The sequence below is a fragment of the Zophobas morio genome, unplaced genomic scaffold (genome assembly GCF_036711695.1).
Source record: "Zophobas morio isolate AGI-343-1 ecotype UQ-CSIRO unplaced genomic scaffold, CSIRO_AGI_Zmor_V1 ptg000026l, whole genome shotgun sequence".
Lineage (NCBI taxonomy): Eukaryota > Metazoa > Arthropoda > Insecta > Coleoptera > Tenebrionidae > Zophobas > Zophobas morio.
This window is the reverse complement of record NW_026972131.1, coordinates 9,713,532-9,730,020: the sequence shown is the minus strand read 5'-3', so window position 1 is coordinate 9,730,020 and position 16,489 is coordinate 9,713,532. Positions and strand designations below refer to the sequence as shown.

The following is a 16,489-nucleotide window of genomic DNA, read 5'->3' as shown; positions in this document are numbered from 1 at the left end:
ATATGAAATATGTTTTTACATAAAAATTTCTCTAAAAAATTCTACCCTTTTAAAAACATATTTCATATGGAAATTTCTTGTAAAGAAATGACGATTTTGCAAACTAAATTCCGCCCTTCAGCTTACGATGAATAAGGGGTGGGTGGGCGGGGCTTATATTTTGTCCATTTTTTTCTTAATATACGAAGTCTTCTTTTCTTTTCTTTCTTTAGCTTAACCTCGGGAAGTAATGAAATTCGCAAAATCACATCTTATAATTCTTTGAAACATCTGGATCTTCTATTTACCTTCGCTAAATTTTTTCACGATTTTTTTATTTTCATATTCTCGATTTCAGATCACAATTTTTTCTTTTTATAATTCCTTTATCTTTTCAATAGTTCTGTCGATTTTATAATTTTAAAATTGAAAAATTGAATGATTAACAATTGAAAACTGGTGAAATTCTTTCTTCAGAGCCAATAACAACGAATGATGAAAACGAAATAACGATGGGTGGGGCGGACCCCTTTTTACTTTGTTGTGTCAAGCACTAGCCCCGCCCACCCACCCTCTCTCTATCTTTTAGGAAGGAATGTGATTTACCAAAATTAGATTTAACTTAGCATGTATTAGGCCCGCCCACCCGCTCTTTATATTTTTGGAACGAATGTGATTTGCCAAAATCAGTCTTCTCAGGCAAATACTAACAAAAAAATAAAAAATTGAAAAATTACAAATCGAAAAATTGAAGAAACGAAAAATTGCAAAATCCAAAAAGTGAGAAATTGAAAATTGAGGACTCGAAAAATTGCAAATGGAAAAATGAGAACTCGAAGAGTCACATATCTAAAAAATGAAAAAACAAAAAAATGAAAAACTGAAACAGAAAAAATTAAAATTGAAAAATAAAATAAAACCGAAACACTGAAAAAACGAATAAGTGAAAAAACAATGAAAATAAATAACCGAAAGATTTTAAAATTTCAAACCAAAAGTTGGAAAATCGAAAATTTTGAACTTGAAAACTCGAAAAATTGCAAATCGAAAACCGAAGAAAAAAAATGAAAGATTGAAGAATTGAAAAATTCAAACAAAAAATCGAGGGCGGAGCTGAGTTTAAGCTAAGAGTCTTGTAAACAAGGAGTGGTCCCGTCCAGCGACCCCCTCTTTATTCCAGTTACTACTCTTAATATTATTCAATCTTGTCTTAGCAAGTACTAGCCCCGCCCACCCACCCTATTTTTCTTACAGGGTGTGTGATTTGCCAAAATTAGTTTTATCTTAGCATGTACTAGAGGCCGACAGTATTTTCTGGAGGTCGTAATCTACAGTAAAATCTATTAGTCATTTTCGAAAATGATCGAAATTAGGTAGGAATTTTCATAAAAGGAGAGTGTTAAAAAATAGAGCTTTCAGAAAAGATTGAAAAATTTGAAAAAAAAAGATTAATTTCTACATCTCGACGTTCCAATTATTTTATTACTTTTTCGTCGCTTTTTATGGCTTTTTGTCACTCTGTTTTGCCTTTTTTGCCGTTCTTTTTTGTTCCTTGCCCCCTTTTTTTTGCATTTTATTGTAGCATCCTTTGTTGTTTTTTGTAACCTTTTCTAGGAGCGTTTTCGTCGTCTTCTTTAGTCGTTCTTTATCGTCTTTTGGTCTTTATTGTCACCTTTCTTTTGTCCCACTTTTGTTGGTTTTCTTTATCCTTGCTTAAAATTTTCCATTTGATAGCCCTTTTTCCTGTTTTTTGTACCCTTTTTGTGGGTTCTTTCTGCTTTTTCTTTTGGTTTGTTCTTTACTGCATTTTTGGGGCTAATTTTTCGCGTCTTTTTAACTCCCTTTTTGTCTCCTTTTTTGTATCGTTCTTTTTTTATTGTCCCTTTTTTGTCGCATTTTTAGTTTCTTTTTGCATTTGTTGTCGCGTTGTTGTTTCCTTTTTTATTGTCCTTTCTTCGTAACCTTTTTGTAGCCCTTTCACTTAGTTTTCGCTTTTTTGTCACCTTTTTTGTATTTTGTTTCTACTTTCTTTTTGTTTTTATGTCGTCGTTTTTCTTGTTCACATAAAAATATGGAGTTATCACAAAGTTTTGGAATAGAAAAACAAATAAATTGTTATCTTAGTAAATACCAGCCCCATCCACTCGCCCTTCATTTTCTTAGAGAATGGGTCTTTTGCCAATATCAGTCTTATCCTAGCAGGAACTAGCCCGCCCACCCACCCTCGCTTTTCTTATTGGAAAAATCAGTCTTATCTTAGCAGATTATTTTGCACATTTTGGGTAGAATTTATTTAAAATTTTGAGATAACCTCATCAATTTTTTGGGAGGAATAAACAGAGTTATTTTGATTACCAATTAATAAATAAATAAAATAAAGGGTGGGCGGGTGGGGCTAAAACTTACCGTAATAAGGCTAATTTTGGCAAATCACATAATTTCCAACTAAATAATGGGCGGGTGGGCGGGCTAAGAAAAAACTGATATTGCCAAATGGCATATCCTCGAAAAAAATAAAGGGCGGTTGGGCGGGGCTAGTGCTTGCCAAGATAATACTGATTTTGCCAAATGACGTACCCTCTAAGAAAATAAAGGGTGGGTGGGCGGGGTTAGTACTTGCTAAGTTAAGACTGACTTTGCCAAATGACATACCCTCTAGCCATTATTTTCTTAGAGGGTATGTCATTTGGCAAAGTCAGTCTTATCTAATGAAATACCTGCCCCGCCCACCCACCCTAATTTTCCTACAGGGTATGTCATCTGCCAAAATCAGTCTTTTCTTATCAAGTACTAGCCCCGCCCACCCACTCTCTATTTTCTTATGTTATTTGCCAAAATCAGTCTTACCATATCAAAGACAAACCCCACCCACCCACTCTCTATTTTCTTAGAAGGTATGTCATGTGCCAAAATCACTATTTTCTTATCAACTACTAGTCCCGCCCACCCACCCTCTATTTTCTTAGATGGTATGTCATTTGCCAAAGTCAGTCTTATGTTATGAAATACTTGCCCCGCCCACCCATCCTAATTTTCTTACAGGGTATGTCATCTGCCAAAATCAGTCTTTTCTTATCAAGTACTAGCCCCACCCCGCCACCCTCTATTTTCTTATGTTATTTGCTAAAATCAGTCTTATCCTATCAAATACAAACCCCGCCCACCCACTCTCTATTTTTTTAGAAGGTATATCTCTGCCAAAATCACTCTTTTCTTATCAAGTACTAGCCCCGCCCACCCACCCTCTATTTTCTTAGATGATATGTCATTTGCCAAAGTCAGTCTTATCTTATGAAATACTTGCCCCGCCCACCCACCCTAATTTTCTTACAGAGTATGTCATCTGCCAAAATCACTCTTTTCTTATCAAGTACTAACCCCTCCCACCCACCCTTTATTTTCTTATAGGGTATGTTATTTGCCAAAATCAGTCTTATCCTATCAAATACAAACCCCGCCCACCCACTCTCTATTTTCTTAGAAGGTATGTCATCTACCAAAATCACTCTAGCAGGAACTAGCCCCACCCACCCACCCTCACTTTTCTTAGAGGATATTATTTGGGAAAATCAGTCTTATCTTAGCAGATTATTCTGCACATTTTGGGTAGAATTTATTTAAAATGTTGAGATAACCTCATCAATTTTTTGGGGGGAATAAACAGAGTTATTTTTATTACCAATTACAATGTAAATAAATAAAATAAAGATAAAATAAAGGGTGGGCTGGCGGGGCTAAAACTTGTCGTAATAAGTCTAATTTTTGCAAATCACCTAATCTCCAAGTAAATAATGGGCGGGTGGGCGGGGCTAGTACTTGCTAAGAAAAAACTGATGTTGGCAAATGGCATATCCTCGAAAAAAATAAAGGGTGGGTGGGCGGGGTTAGTACTTGCTAAGATAAGACTGACTTTGCCAAATGGCATACCCTCTAGCCATTATTTTCTTAGAGGGTATGTCATTTGGCAAAATCTGTCTTACTTTCGTAAATACCAGCCCCGCTACTCACCCTTCATTTTCTTAGTGAGTAGGTTATTTGCCAAAATTAGTCTTATCATGGGCAAATACTAGCCCCACCCACTCGCCCTTTGTTGTCTTAGCGGATACGTCCTTAGGGAAAATCAGTCCTATCTTGGCAAGTACTGCCCCCGCCCAGGCGCCCTTATTTTCTTCGCCATTTGGCAATCTCAGTTTATCTCAGCAAATATTCGCTCCGCTAACCCAACTTTTATTTCCTTAAATAGTAGGTCATTTGCCAACAGTCTTATCTTACAAGTACTACTCGGAACAAATAAAAGAAATGCATTATAATTAAAACAATAATAATGATATGTTTAATTATTCTTTACGTAACAAACTGAAAACCACGTTTTACGTATTACAAGATAAAATGACGAAAATAGATTAGTCTTGACATCTGACTTTACATACAAGCGCGTTCGTTACGTAATGGTACTCATCTTTTAATATGATGAAAGTACAACAGACAGAGTACTGCCAGAGATAACCTATCACAAATTCGTGTTAATCAGAAACTTAACCACATTCTGATAAAAAGTTATCACTGCTAAATTTTATAGTGATTTAATTAGTTAAATGATTGAACCCGGCGTGGAAGGAAAAAATGAAGAGCTTAGTTCCAGTGATCCTAATTTTATTAGCAACGACTCAATGTGGAAGTTGTGCCAAAATCCTGGGAGTTTTTAGTATACCGGGACGCAGCCACTACCTCCTTGGCGCCACCTTAATGAAAGCCTTAGCCGAGAAAGGACATGATGTCACCATGATCAGTTCCTTCGGCGAGAAGGAACCACCAAAAACGAAAGGAACGTACCGAGACATAGTGGTCACAGAAGTTATAGAAAACATGAACGGTACATTCAAAACCATTTTTAATTTAGCTATGTAGTACACGAATGTTTCAGAAATGATCAAAGAGCAAAAAATGAACATGTTCGATCGGGAAAAGGGAAACCCATTCTTGGAAACCATTATAATCGGGTATATGATGCCAAAAATGATGGAACCAGTGTTAGGAAACAAAGAAGTGCAAAAACTGATTCACTCTGACGAAAAATTCGATGTTGTCATCATCGAACAGTTTGTAAATGATGCAGAAAAAGCACTAGCGACGCATTTTGGGGCACCGTTGATAGTTGTGAGTCCTGTAGGAGCGAACTCTTGGGTAAACACGATCGTTGGTAACCCTGGCCCTACGTCATACATTCCGACGGTTCTGACAGACTATTTGGTCCCTATGACGTTCTGTGAGCGTCTTATGAACAGTGTTTTGCACGTAATCGGCCAAATTATTTACCATCTGTACGTGTACCCTACCGAAAACGCAAAAATCAAAAAATACATCCCGAACGGACCTGATATTTCTGACGTACTTTACAATGCTTCAATAGTTTTGATGAACTCTCACCCGAGTCTGAACCAACCAGTGCCGTACGTACCCAACATGATTGACGTAGGAGGGTTTCACGTCAAACCCCCAAAGAAGCTCCCGCAAGACTTGCAAGAGTTTTTAGACAACGCGAAGGACGGGGTTATTTATTTCAGCATGGGTTCTAATTTGAAAAGTGCTGAATTTCCACCAGAGAAAAGGGACGCGATTTTGAGGACGTTCGCGAAGTTGAAGGAGCAAGTTTTGTGGAAATGGGAGGAGGATGTTTTGCCTGGGCAGCCGAAGAATGTTAAATTGTCTAAGTGGTTCCCACAGCAAGATATTCTAGCGCATCCAAATGTGAAACTTTTTATTACGCATGGGGGTTTTTTAAGTACTACTGAGACCGTTTACCACGGGGTACCCATTTTGGCGATTCCTATACTTGGTGATCAAAAATTGAACGCCAAAAGTGCCATGAGCAAGGGTTTTGGGCTTGTGTTACCGTACAGTGAGCTTACGGAAGATAAACTGACACAAAGTATTCAAGAAATTTTAAATAATCCTAAGTATGATGTTTTTTTCTGTCGTCTGGAAATAATAATTGTGATTTATGTTGTAGATATAAAGATAACGCCAAACAGATTTCGGAAAACTTCCACGAAAGACAGGTGAGTCCAATGGAGACTGCGATATACTGGATCGAGTATGTGATTCGTCATAAAGGAGCACCACATTTGAGAGTTGCAGCTCTTGATCTACCGTGGTACCAATATTATTTACTAGATGTAATTGGTTTTCTAGTTTTAGTTAGCTCGGTGATTGCATGTATTTCTTACTATTCGATAAGAGCGGTTTGCAAAAAATTGTGCAAGAAAGGGAAAAGTAAAAAATTAAAGCAGAAGTAAAATTTATTGAACAATAAAAATTGGAATGTAATAGAAAGTTGTTTTATTCTGCAAGTTTCCAAGGTAATATGTATTGTAGATAGGGAAACAATCACAAGATAAAAAATCGGTGACAAAAATAGTCTTTAAAAATGATAAAAAAAGTAAACAGAGTACTTCACAAGATAAACTATCACGTAATTGTGATAACGAGAGACTTAAACATTTTTAAATACAACCTTGTTACTGTCGGGTCCACAGTGATATTAGTCGACTGAAATAAACTTACAAAATGAAGAACGCAGTTATAGTGATGTTAATTTTGGTAGCAACAAGTCATTGTGGAAGTTGTGCAAAAATTTTGGGTGTGTTTAGTGCACCAGGACGAAGTCACTACTTCCTTGGCAGTGCTCTAATGAAAGCATTAGCCGAAAAGGGACACGATGTTACCATGATCAGTGCTTTTGGTGAAAAGGAGCCACCAAAAGCGAAAGGTACTTACAGAGATATAGTGGTCACTGAAGTTCTAGAGAACATACAAGGTAAGTCCACACACACATTTTTAATCTTTGTTACAAATTATGTTCTAGAAATGCAGAAGCAACAAAAGATGAATATGTTCGATCGTGAAAACATGAACCCGTTCCTTACAACCATTTTCCTGGGATATATGATGCCCAAAATTTTGGAACCAACGTTACAGAACAAGGAAGTCCAACAATTGATTCATTCAAACGAAACTTTTGACGTTGTGATAGTAGAACAATTCATGAATGATGGAGAGCAAGCACTAGCGACTCACTTTAAGGCGCCTTTAATTGTTATGAGTACCGTGGGTGCGAACTTTTGGATAAACACGATAGTCGGAAACCCTGGCCCTCTATCGTATATTCCGATGGTAATGACAGAATATTCGGTCCCCATGACGTTTTGTGAACGACTTACAAATACTCTTTTATACGTATTTGCTCAAACGTTTTTCAGTCTGGTTGTACACCCTAACCAGAACGCCAATATTAAAAAAAACATACCCAACGGACCTGATCTTTCTGACGTACTTTACAATGCTTCGATTGTTTTGATGAACTCTCACCCGAGTTTAAACCAACCTGTGCCGTACGTACCCAACATGATAGATATTGGAGGTTTTCATGTAAAACCATCAAAGAAACTCCCTCAGGACTTGCAGGAATTTTTAGACAACGCGAAAGACGGTGTCATCTATTTCAGCATGGGTTCTAATTTGAAAAGTGCTGATTTTCCACCCGAGAAAAGGGATTCGATTTTAAGGGCGTTCTCAAAGTTGAAGGAACAAGTTTTGTGGAAATGGGAGGACGATGTTTTGCCTGGGCAGCCGAAGAATGTTAAATTGTCTAAGTGGTTACCCCAACAAGATATTCTAGCGCATCCAAATGTCAAACTTTTTATCACGCATGGAGGTTTTTTAAGTACTACCGAGACCGTCTACCACGGAGTACCCATTTTGGCGATTCCTATATTCGGTGACCAAAAATTAAACGCTAGAACTGCTATGAAAAACGGTTTTGGTCTTGTGTTACCCTATAGTGAAATTACTGAGGAAAAACTTACGCAAAGTATTCAAGAAATTTTAAATAATTCTAAGTATGATGTTTTTATTCTGTCGTCTCTAAATAATTGTCATTTATCTTGTAGATATAAAGAAAACGCGAAAAAGATTTCTGAAAACTTTCACGATAGACAGGTGAGTCCAATGGAGACAGCGATATACTGGGTCGAGTACGTGATTCGTCATAAAGGAGCGCCACACCTGAGGGTCGCAGCTCTTGATCTACCCTGGTACCAATATTACTTGGTGGATGTAATTGGTTTCCTGGTTTTAGTTAGTGCGGTCATTAGCTATATTTCCTACTATTCAATCAGAGCAATTTGTAAAAAAATATGTAACAAACGGAAAAGCAAAAAATTAAAACAGAAGTAAAACTACACCAGTTTAGTTTTTTTCATTTCAAGATACAAGAGAAAATTTGACAGAAGTTTCAAAATAAAGGAAAAATAGACATTTTGAAATTATTTGTTTAAAGAAAAACTTTAAAATTTTGGAAATTTTATCAAAATAATAAAAGGAAATTTAAAAACTTCCAGAAAATGTTCAAATAAGTTGACAAATTCCAAATTTTTCGGAATTTTTTCTCGAATTATGGAAATTATTATCAAAATGTTAATTGTTTTCTTAAGACAAGGACAAAACCTTTTTCGACTGAGACAAAGCTTACGGTTTGCAGGAATGTTTCAACAGTTTGATTATGAGATTATTAAAAAACTTCATATTTTGACACGTACAATCTCAAAAATTATTTATTTAAAATTTTCAACCCTCCTTAATTTTTTTACTCTTATTTAAAGATCCAAGAGAAAAATACACAGGAAATTTCAAAATAAAAATTTTCAGAATTAAGATAAAAACACAAAACCATCAAGTTTCTCAAGAAAAAAATTGATGCTTAAAAAGAAACTTTATAAATTTGTAAAAAAAATTTGCAAAGAAGTTGACAAATAAATTTCAAAACTCTGAGAATTGTTTTTCGAAATATGAAAGTTATTATCAACGTCTTAACATTTTTCTCAAGACAAGACAAAAGAAATCCAAGAAATTTAAGAATTTTAAAAAATCCAACAAATCGTGGGAATTCAAGACATTCAAGAATGTCGAGAATTTCAAGGATCCCAAGAAACGCAACACTTCCAAAAATCACAAAAATTCCAAGAATCCCAAGAGTCTAAGAACTCCAAGAAATTCCATAAATCCAAGAAATACAAGAAATTTAATAGTTCCAAGAAGTCCTAGAAATTCAACAAATTCAAAAATGTTGAGAATTCCAAAAATCCCAAGAAACCCAACAATTCCAACAATCCCAAAAATTCCAAGAATCCCGAAATGCAAGAAATTCATGAAATTCGATAAATCAAAGAAACTAAAGAAATTTAAGAATTACAAACAATCTAAGAAATCCAAGACTGTTGAAAAATTCAAAAATTCCAAGAACTCCAACAGTTCCAAGGATCCCAAGAATTCCAACAATCCCGAAATCAAGGAAATCCAAGCAATTCAATAAATCTAAGGAACTCAAGAAACCCAATAATTACAAGAATTTCAAGATTCAGAGGAATCTAGGAAATTCGATAACTCCAAGGAATCCAAGAAACCCGACAATTCCAAAAATCTCAAATATTCCAAAAATCCTAAAATCCAAAGAAAACTAAGAAATTCGAGAATTCTACAAACTCAAAAATGTTGAGAATTCCAAGAATCCCAAGAAACCCAACAATTTCAACATTCCCAAAAATTCCATGAATTCCGAAATGTAAGAAATTCATGAAATTCGATAAATCAAAGAAACTAAAGAAATTTAAGAATTACAAACAATCCAAGAAATCCAAGACTGTTGAAAAATTCAAAAATTCCAAGAACTCCAACAGTTCCAAGAATCCCAAGAATTCCAACATCCTTTAAATCAAGGAAATCCAAGCAATTCAATAAATCCAAGGAATTCAAGAAACTCAATAATTAGAAGAATTTCAAGATTCAGAGGAATCTAGGAAATTCGATAACTCCAAGGAATCCAAGAAACCCGACAATTCCAAAAATCTCAAAAATTCCAAAAATCCTAAAATCCAAAGAAAACTAAGAAATTCGAGCATTCCAGCAAAACCAAGAATTCCAAGAAATCCAAGAAATCCTAGGAATCCAAGACATTCAAGAATGTCGAAAATTACAAGGATCCCAAGAAACACAACAAATTCCAAGAATTACAAAAATTTCAAGAAATCGAAGAGTCTAAGAACTCCAAGAAATTCCATAAATCCAAGATATCCAAGAATTTTAAGAAATCCATAAAATCCAAGAAATCCAAGAATTCCAAGAAATACAACAAATTAAAAAAAGTTGAAAATTCCAAGAATCTCAACAATTCCAAGAATCTCAAAAATTCCAAGAATTCCGAGTTGCAAAGAAATTCAAGAAATTCGATAAATCAAAGAATTCTGTGAAATCCAAGAAACTAAAGAAATTTAAGAATTACAAACAATCCAAGAAATCCAAGACTGTTGAAAAATTCTTCTTAGCAAAAGTGGAATTATCTTAAAATATATCAATGTTGTGAGCTGTGATGGAATTAATTAATTTAAGGTAAGTAAACATTACTTCACATTTATCAATATTAGTTCCTAATTTATTATTAGCAAAATTGGGCAGTAAAGCTGTTGGTCTGAACATATGGTAGATTATAATTTGTCTCTTTTTATATGTGGTCTTCTCCTCGTAATAAGAAACTTAAGTATTGCAGTTAAGCTCCGCCCCATTGGCTTACAACGAATAAAAAAAATCGTCACAATTGAGATAGGGTGGGTGGGTGGGGCTTATATTTTCGCGACATGAAAGAAAACATGTTCAAAATGGTACATTTTTCTAGAGAAATAAGGATTTTGCAATTATGCCCCACTCGTCGGTCTGGCAACGAATGAAAAATTCATCATACTTTAGATCAGGGCGGGTATAGGTGGGGCTTAATATTTGTCTTTCTTTTTTATTTACTTAATACATGTAGTTTTCTTGAAACACTATAATTATATACTTAAGAACTTGTTTCGCATGGTAATTTCTTGCAAAAAAAATAAGGAATTTGCAGTTAAGCTCCGCCCCCGGCTTACGATGAATAAAAAAATCATCACAGTTGAGATAGGGCGGGTGGACGGGGCTTGCATGTTGCTTTGTCCATCTTACTGTATGTAGTCCTTTCTTTACAACCAAAGACTTAAAACTTTAACAAATGTGTGTTTTACAATTACGCTCCGCCCCTGAGTCTGACAAGGAATTGAAAGATCGAGACGGATGAATGGAGCTTCTCTTTTGGTTTTCTTTTTAAATTAATACATTTAGTTTTTTTGTATAGCGCAATTACTTAAGAACATATTTCCCATGGTAATCTCTCGTAGAAAAATAAGGACAAAGATAGAGTTGTTTTCAGCTTTAGAAATGATAAAAAAAAGTAAACAGAATACTTCACAAGATAAACGAAATTGTGATAATCAGAAACTTACACATTTTTAAATAAAACTTTGTCCCGGTTGGGTCTACAGTGATATTAATCGACTGAAATAACCTTACAAAATGAAGAACGTAGTTACAGTGATATTAATTTTGCTAACAACAACTCATTGTGGAAGTTGTGCAAAAATTTTGGGTGTGTTTAGTGCACCAGGACGAAGTCACTACTTCCTTGGTAGTGCTTTAATGAAAGCATTAGCCGAAAATGGACACGATGTCACCATGATCAGTTCTTTTGGTGAAAAGAAACCACCGAAAACGAAAGGGACTTACCGAGACATAGTGGTTACAGAGGTTCTAGAAAACATACAAGGTATGTCAGAAATTTTTAGTCTTTTTTACAAAATAAATGTATGTTCCAGAAATGCAGAAGCAACAAAAAATGAATATGTTCGATCGGGAAAACATGAACCCGTTCATTTCAACCGTTTTCCTGGGATATATGATGCCCAAAATTTTGGAACCAACGTTACAGAACAAGGAAGTCCAACAGTTGATTCATTCGAACGAAACTTTTGACGTTGTGATAGTGGAACAATTCATGAATGATGGAGAGAAAGCACTAGCGACTCACTTTAAGGCGCCTTTAATTGTTATGAGTACTGTGGGGACGAACTTTTGGATAAACACGATAGTTGGAAACCCTGGCCCTCTATCATATATTCCGATGGTAATGGCAGAATATTCGGTCCCCATGACGTTTTGTGAACGACTTACAAATACTCTTTTATACGTATTTGCTCAAACGTTTTTCAGTCTGGTTGTACACCCTAACCAGAACGCCAATATTAAAAAAAACATACCCAACGGACCTGATCTTTCTGACGTACTTTACAATGCTTCACTGGTTTTGATGAACTCTCACCCGAGTTTAAACCAGCCTGTGCCGTACGTACCCAACATGATAGATATTGGAGGGTTTCACGTAAAACCATCAAAGAAACTCCCTCAGGACTTGCAGGAATTTTTAGACAACGCGAAAGACGGTGTCATCTATTTCAGCATGGGTTCTAACTTGAAAAGTGCTGATTTTCCACCCGAAAAAAGGGATTCGATTTTAAGGGCGTTCTCGAAGTTGAAGGAACAAGTTTTGTGGAAATGGGAGGAGGATGTTTTGCCTGGGCAGCCGAAGAATGTTAAATTGTCTAAGTGGTTACCCCAACAAGATATTCTTGCGCACCCAAATGTCAAACTTTTTATCACGCATGGGGGTTTTTTAAGTACTACCGAGACCGTTTACTACGGGGTACCCATTTTGGCGATTCCTATATTCGGTGACCAAAAATTAAACGCTAGAACTGCTATGAACAACGGTTTTGGTCTTGTGTTACCATATAGTGAAATTACTGAGGAAAAACTTACGCAAAGTATTAAAGAAATTTTAAATAATTCTAAGTATGATGTTTTTATTGTGTCGTCTCTAAATAATTGTCATTTATCTTGTAGATATAAAGAAAACGCGAAAAAGATTTCTGAAAACTTTCATGATAGACAGGTAAGTCCAATGGAGACAGCGATATACTGGGTCGAGTACGTGATTCGTCATAAAGGAGCGCCACACCTGAGAGTCGCAGCTCTTGATCTACCCTGGTACCAATATTACTTGGTGGATGTAATTGGTTTCCTGGTTTTAGTTAGTGCGGTCATTAGCTATATTTCCTACTATTTAGTCAGAACAGTTTGTAAAAAAATATGTAACAAACGCAAAAGTAAAAAATTAAAAAAGAAGTAAAACTACACCAATAACTAAGTCTTATTCTAATTAACAATAACATCAACAATAGTAAATGTGATGAGGAAATAGAAAGAATAAAATGAAAATAAACACGAGGAATACATCAAAAATTCTTACACAAATGTAGCAATTTAGTTTTTATCTTAACAGATCTGAAATTATCATAAAATATATTAATGTTACTTTACACTTATCAATATTAATTCCTAATTTATTATTAGCAAAATTTGACAGTAAAGCTGTTGGTCTGAACATGTGGTAGATTATAATTTGCCTCTTTTTATATGTGGTCTTCTCCTCGTAACAAGAAACTTAAAACATGCTTAAAATGGCAAATTTTTGATAACTCTCGACGAATAAAAAAAATCATCACAATAGAGATAGGGTGGGTGGGTGGGGCTTATGTTTTCACAACATGAAAGAAAACATGTTCAAAATGGTAAATTTCTGCGGGTGGGCGGGGCTTGCATGTTGCTTTGTTCTTCTTACTGTATGTAGTCCTCTCTTCACAACCAAAGACTTACAACGTTATCAAATATGGATTTTTCAATTACGCCCCGCCCCTGGGTATGATAAGGAATAGAAAATTCATCTTATTCTTAGTTTATATGTTCTCTATTTTCTTTCTATATATAGTATTCTTTCAACAACACGATACTCAAACCTATCATTTTAACTTCTTGTAAAGAAATAAGTATTTTGCAGTTAAGCTCTGCCCCCTTGATTTACGGCGAATAAAAAAAAATCATCACAATTGAGATAGGGCGGGTGGGCGGGCTTACATTTTGCCCGTTTGTTTTAATATGTGTACACTTCATTTTACAACATGAGACTTAATACATATTTAAAATGGAAAATTTGAATAAGGAAATATCGATTTTGCAAATAGGCTCCGCCCCATGATTGCAAAATCCATATTTCTTTGGAAAAACCATTTTAACTATGTTTTAAGTTTCTTGTTATGAAAAGATGGCAATGTGTTTTGAGCAAAAAAGGCAAACTATAAGCCCCACCCACCCGCCCATTTCAATTTTGATGATTGTTTTATTCGCCGTAAGCCGAGGGGCCAAACTTCTTTGCAAAATTATTATTAATTCTCTACAACAAATTTTTTCAATGGTCTCCATTTCAAATTTCGACCAATTTTTGACATTTTCGAAACTTCACTAAATACATTTTCTTGTAGATTTCGAGCTGTAGAACTCACTTCGGGCCTCGTTTCTTTGATAACTGCAACCGTTTTTCCGGAATCGACCGTTGAAATACCAACATTTTTAGAAATTTTCAAAAATTCGCATTTCGCTCCGATTCTTTCGAAAATGTTGCTCCGTGACCATCAACACACAATATTTTTGGAATCAGCACGTTGAGATCTATGCCCCTGAATTTTTTCACAATTTTTAGACAACTTTTTTAAAGGTAAAACTTTTCCAATGGTCCTCCCTTCTTCAAATTTCGGCCAATTTTTGACATTTTTGAAACTTAACTAAACACATTTTCTTGTAGATGTCGAGCTCTAGAACTCACTTCGGGCCTCGTTTCTTTGATAACTGCAACCGTTTTTCGGGAATCGACCGTTGAATTATCGAAATTTTTAGAAATTTTCAAAAATTCGCGTTTCATAGCGATTCTTTCAGAAATGTTGCTCCGTGACCATCAACACACAATATTTTTGGAATCAGCATGTCGAGATCTACGTCCCTGAATTTTTTCACAATTTTTAGACTACTTTTTTAAAGGTGAAATTTTTCCAATGGTCCCCCCTTCTTCAAATTTCGCCCAAAATTTCACATTTTCGAAACTTAACTAAATACATTTTCTTGTAGAATTCGAGCTCTAGAACTCACTTTCGGCCTCGATTCTTTGATAACTGCAACCGTTTTTCCAGAATCGTCTGTGGAAATATCGAAATTTTTAAAAATTGTCAAAAATTCGCATTTCGCACCGATTCTATCGAAAATGTACCTCCGTGACCATAAGTATTCTATCTTTTTGGAATCAGCATGTCGAGATCTACGTCCCTGAATTTTTTCACAATTTTTAGACAACTTTTTTAAAGGTGAAATTTTTCCAATGGTCCCCACTTCTTCAAATTTCGCCCAAAATTTCACATTTTCGAAACTTAACTAAATACATTTTCTTGTAGACTTCGAGCTCTAGAACTCACTTTCGGCCTCGTTTCTTTGATAACTGCAATCGTTTTTCCGGAATCGTCCGTGGAAATACCGAAATTTTTAGAAATTTTCAAAAATTCGCATTTCAAACCGATTCTATCGAAAATGTATCTTCGTGACCATAAGTATTCTATTTTTTTGGAATCAGCATGTCGAGATCTACGTCCCTGAATTTTTTCACAATTTTTAGACAAATTTTTTAAAGGTGAAATTTTTCCAATGGTCCCCCCTTCTTCAAATTTCGGCCAAAATTTCACATTTTCGAAACTCAACTAAATATATTTTCTTGTAGACTTCGAGCTCTAGAACTCACTTTCGGCCTCGATTCTTTGATAACTGCAACCGTTTTTCCAGAATCGTCTGTGGAAATATCGAAATTTTTAGAAATTCTCAAAAATTCGCATTTCGCACCGATTCTATCGAAAATGTACCTCCGTGACCATAAGTATTCTATTTTTTTGTAATCAGCATGTCGAGATCTACGTCCCTGAATTTTTTCACAATTTTAGACAACTTTTTTAAATGTGAAATTTTTCCAATGGTCCCCCCTTCTTCAAATTTCGACCAAAATTTCACATAATCGAAACTCAACTAAATACATTTTCTTGTAGATTTCGTTCTCTAGAACTCACTTTCGGCCTCGATTCTTTGATAATTGCAACCGTTTTTCCAGAATCGTCCGTGGAAATATCGAAATTTTTAGAAATTCTCAAAAATTCGTATTTCAAACCGATTCTATCGAAAATGTTTCTCCGTGACCATAAGTATTCTATTTTTTTGGAATCAGCATTACGAGACCTAGGTCCCTGAATTTTTTCACAATTTTTAGACAACTTTTTTAAAAGTGAAATTTTTCCAATGGTCCCCCCTTCTTCAAATTTCGTTCAATTTTTGACATTTTCGAAACTTAACTAAATACATTTTCTTATAGATTTAGAGCTCTACAACTCACTTCTCTTTTGGTTTTCTTTTTGAATTAATACATTTAGTTTTCTTTGTATAACACAATTACTTAAGAACATATTTCACATGGTAATCTTTCGTAGAAAAATAAGGATTTTACAATTAATACATTTAGTTTTCTTTGTATAACACAATTACTTAAGAACATATTTCACATGGTAATCTTTCGTAGAAAAATAAGGATTTTACAATTAAGCTCGGCCCCTCGGCTCACGACGAATAAAAAAAATCATCAGAAATGAGACAGGGCGGGTGGGCGGGGCTTATATGTATTTTG

At 35.1% G+C, this 16,489-nt stretch overlaps 3 protein-coding genes across 3 annotated transcripts; all 3 read left to right on the top strand.

Annotated features, from left to right (window-relative positions):
• Window positions 1–4,484: 4,484 nt before the first annotated feature.
• LOC135136113 (UDP-glycosyltransferase UGT5-like) lies at window positions 4,485–6,312 on the top strand. The gene is made up of 3 exons (XM_064065242.1): window positions 4,485–4,852; window positions 4,904–5,936; window positions 5,990–6,312. The coding sequence occupies exons 1-3, from the start codon at window positions 4,603–4,605 to the stop codon at window positions 6,273–6,275; spliced, it is 1,569 nt and encodes a 522-aa protein (XP_063921312.1). The 5' UTR covers window positions 4,485–4,602; the 3' UTR covers window positions 6,276–6,312.
• Window positions 6,313–6,478: 166 nt separating this feature from the next.
• Window positions 6,479–8,221, top strand: LOC135136506 (UDP-glycosyltransferase UGT5-like). Its single transcript, XM_064065818.1, has 3 exons — window positions 6,479–6,796; window positions 6,845–7,877; window positions 7,929–8,221. Exons 1-3 carry the CDS (start codon window positions 6,547–6,549, stop codon window positions 8,212–8,214), a joined length of 1,569 nt encoding a protein of 522 aa, XP_063921888.1. The 5' UTR covers window positions 6,479–6,546; the 3' UTR covers window positions 8,215–8,221.
• A 3,117-nt stretch (window positions 8,222–11,338) lies between these two features.
• On the top strand, window positions 11,339–13,086 carry LOC135136519 (UDP-glycosyltransferase UGT5-like). Its single transcript, XM_064065859.1, has 3 exons — window positions 11,339–11,653; window positions 11,703–12,735; window positions 12,787–13,086. The coding sequence occupies exons 1-3, from the start codon at window positions 11,404–11,406 to the stop codon at window positions 13,070–13,072; spliced, it is 1,569 nt and encodes a 522-aa protein (XP_063921929.1). The 5' UTR covers window positions 11,339–11,403; the 3' UTR covers window positions 13,073–13,086.
• The last annotated feature ends 3,403 nt before the right edge of the window (window positions 13,087–16,489 follow it).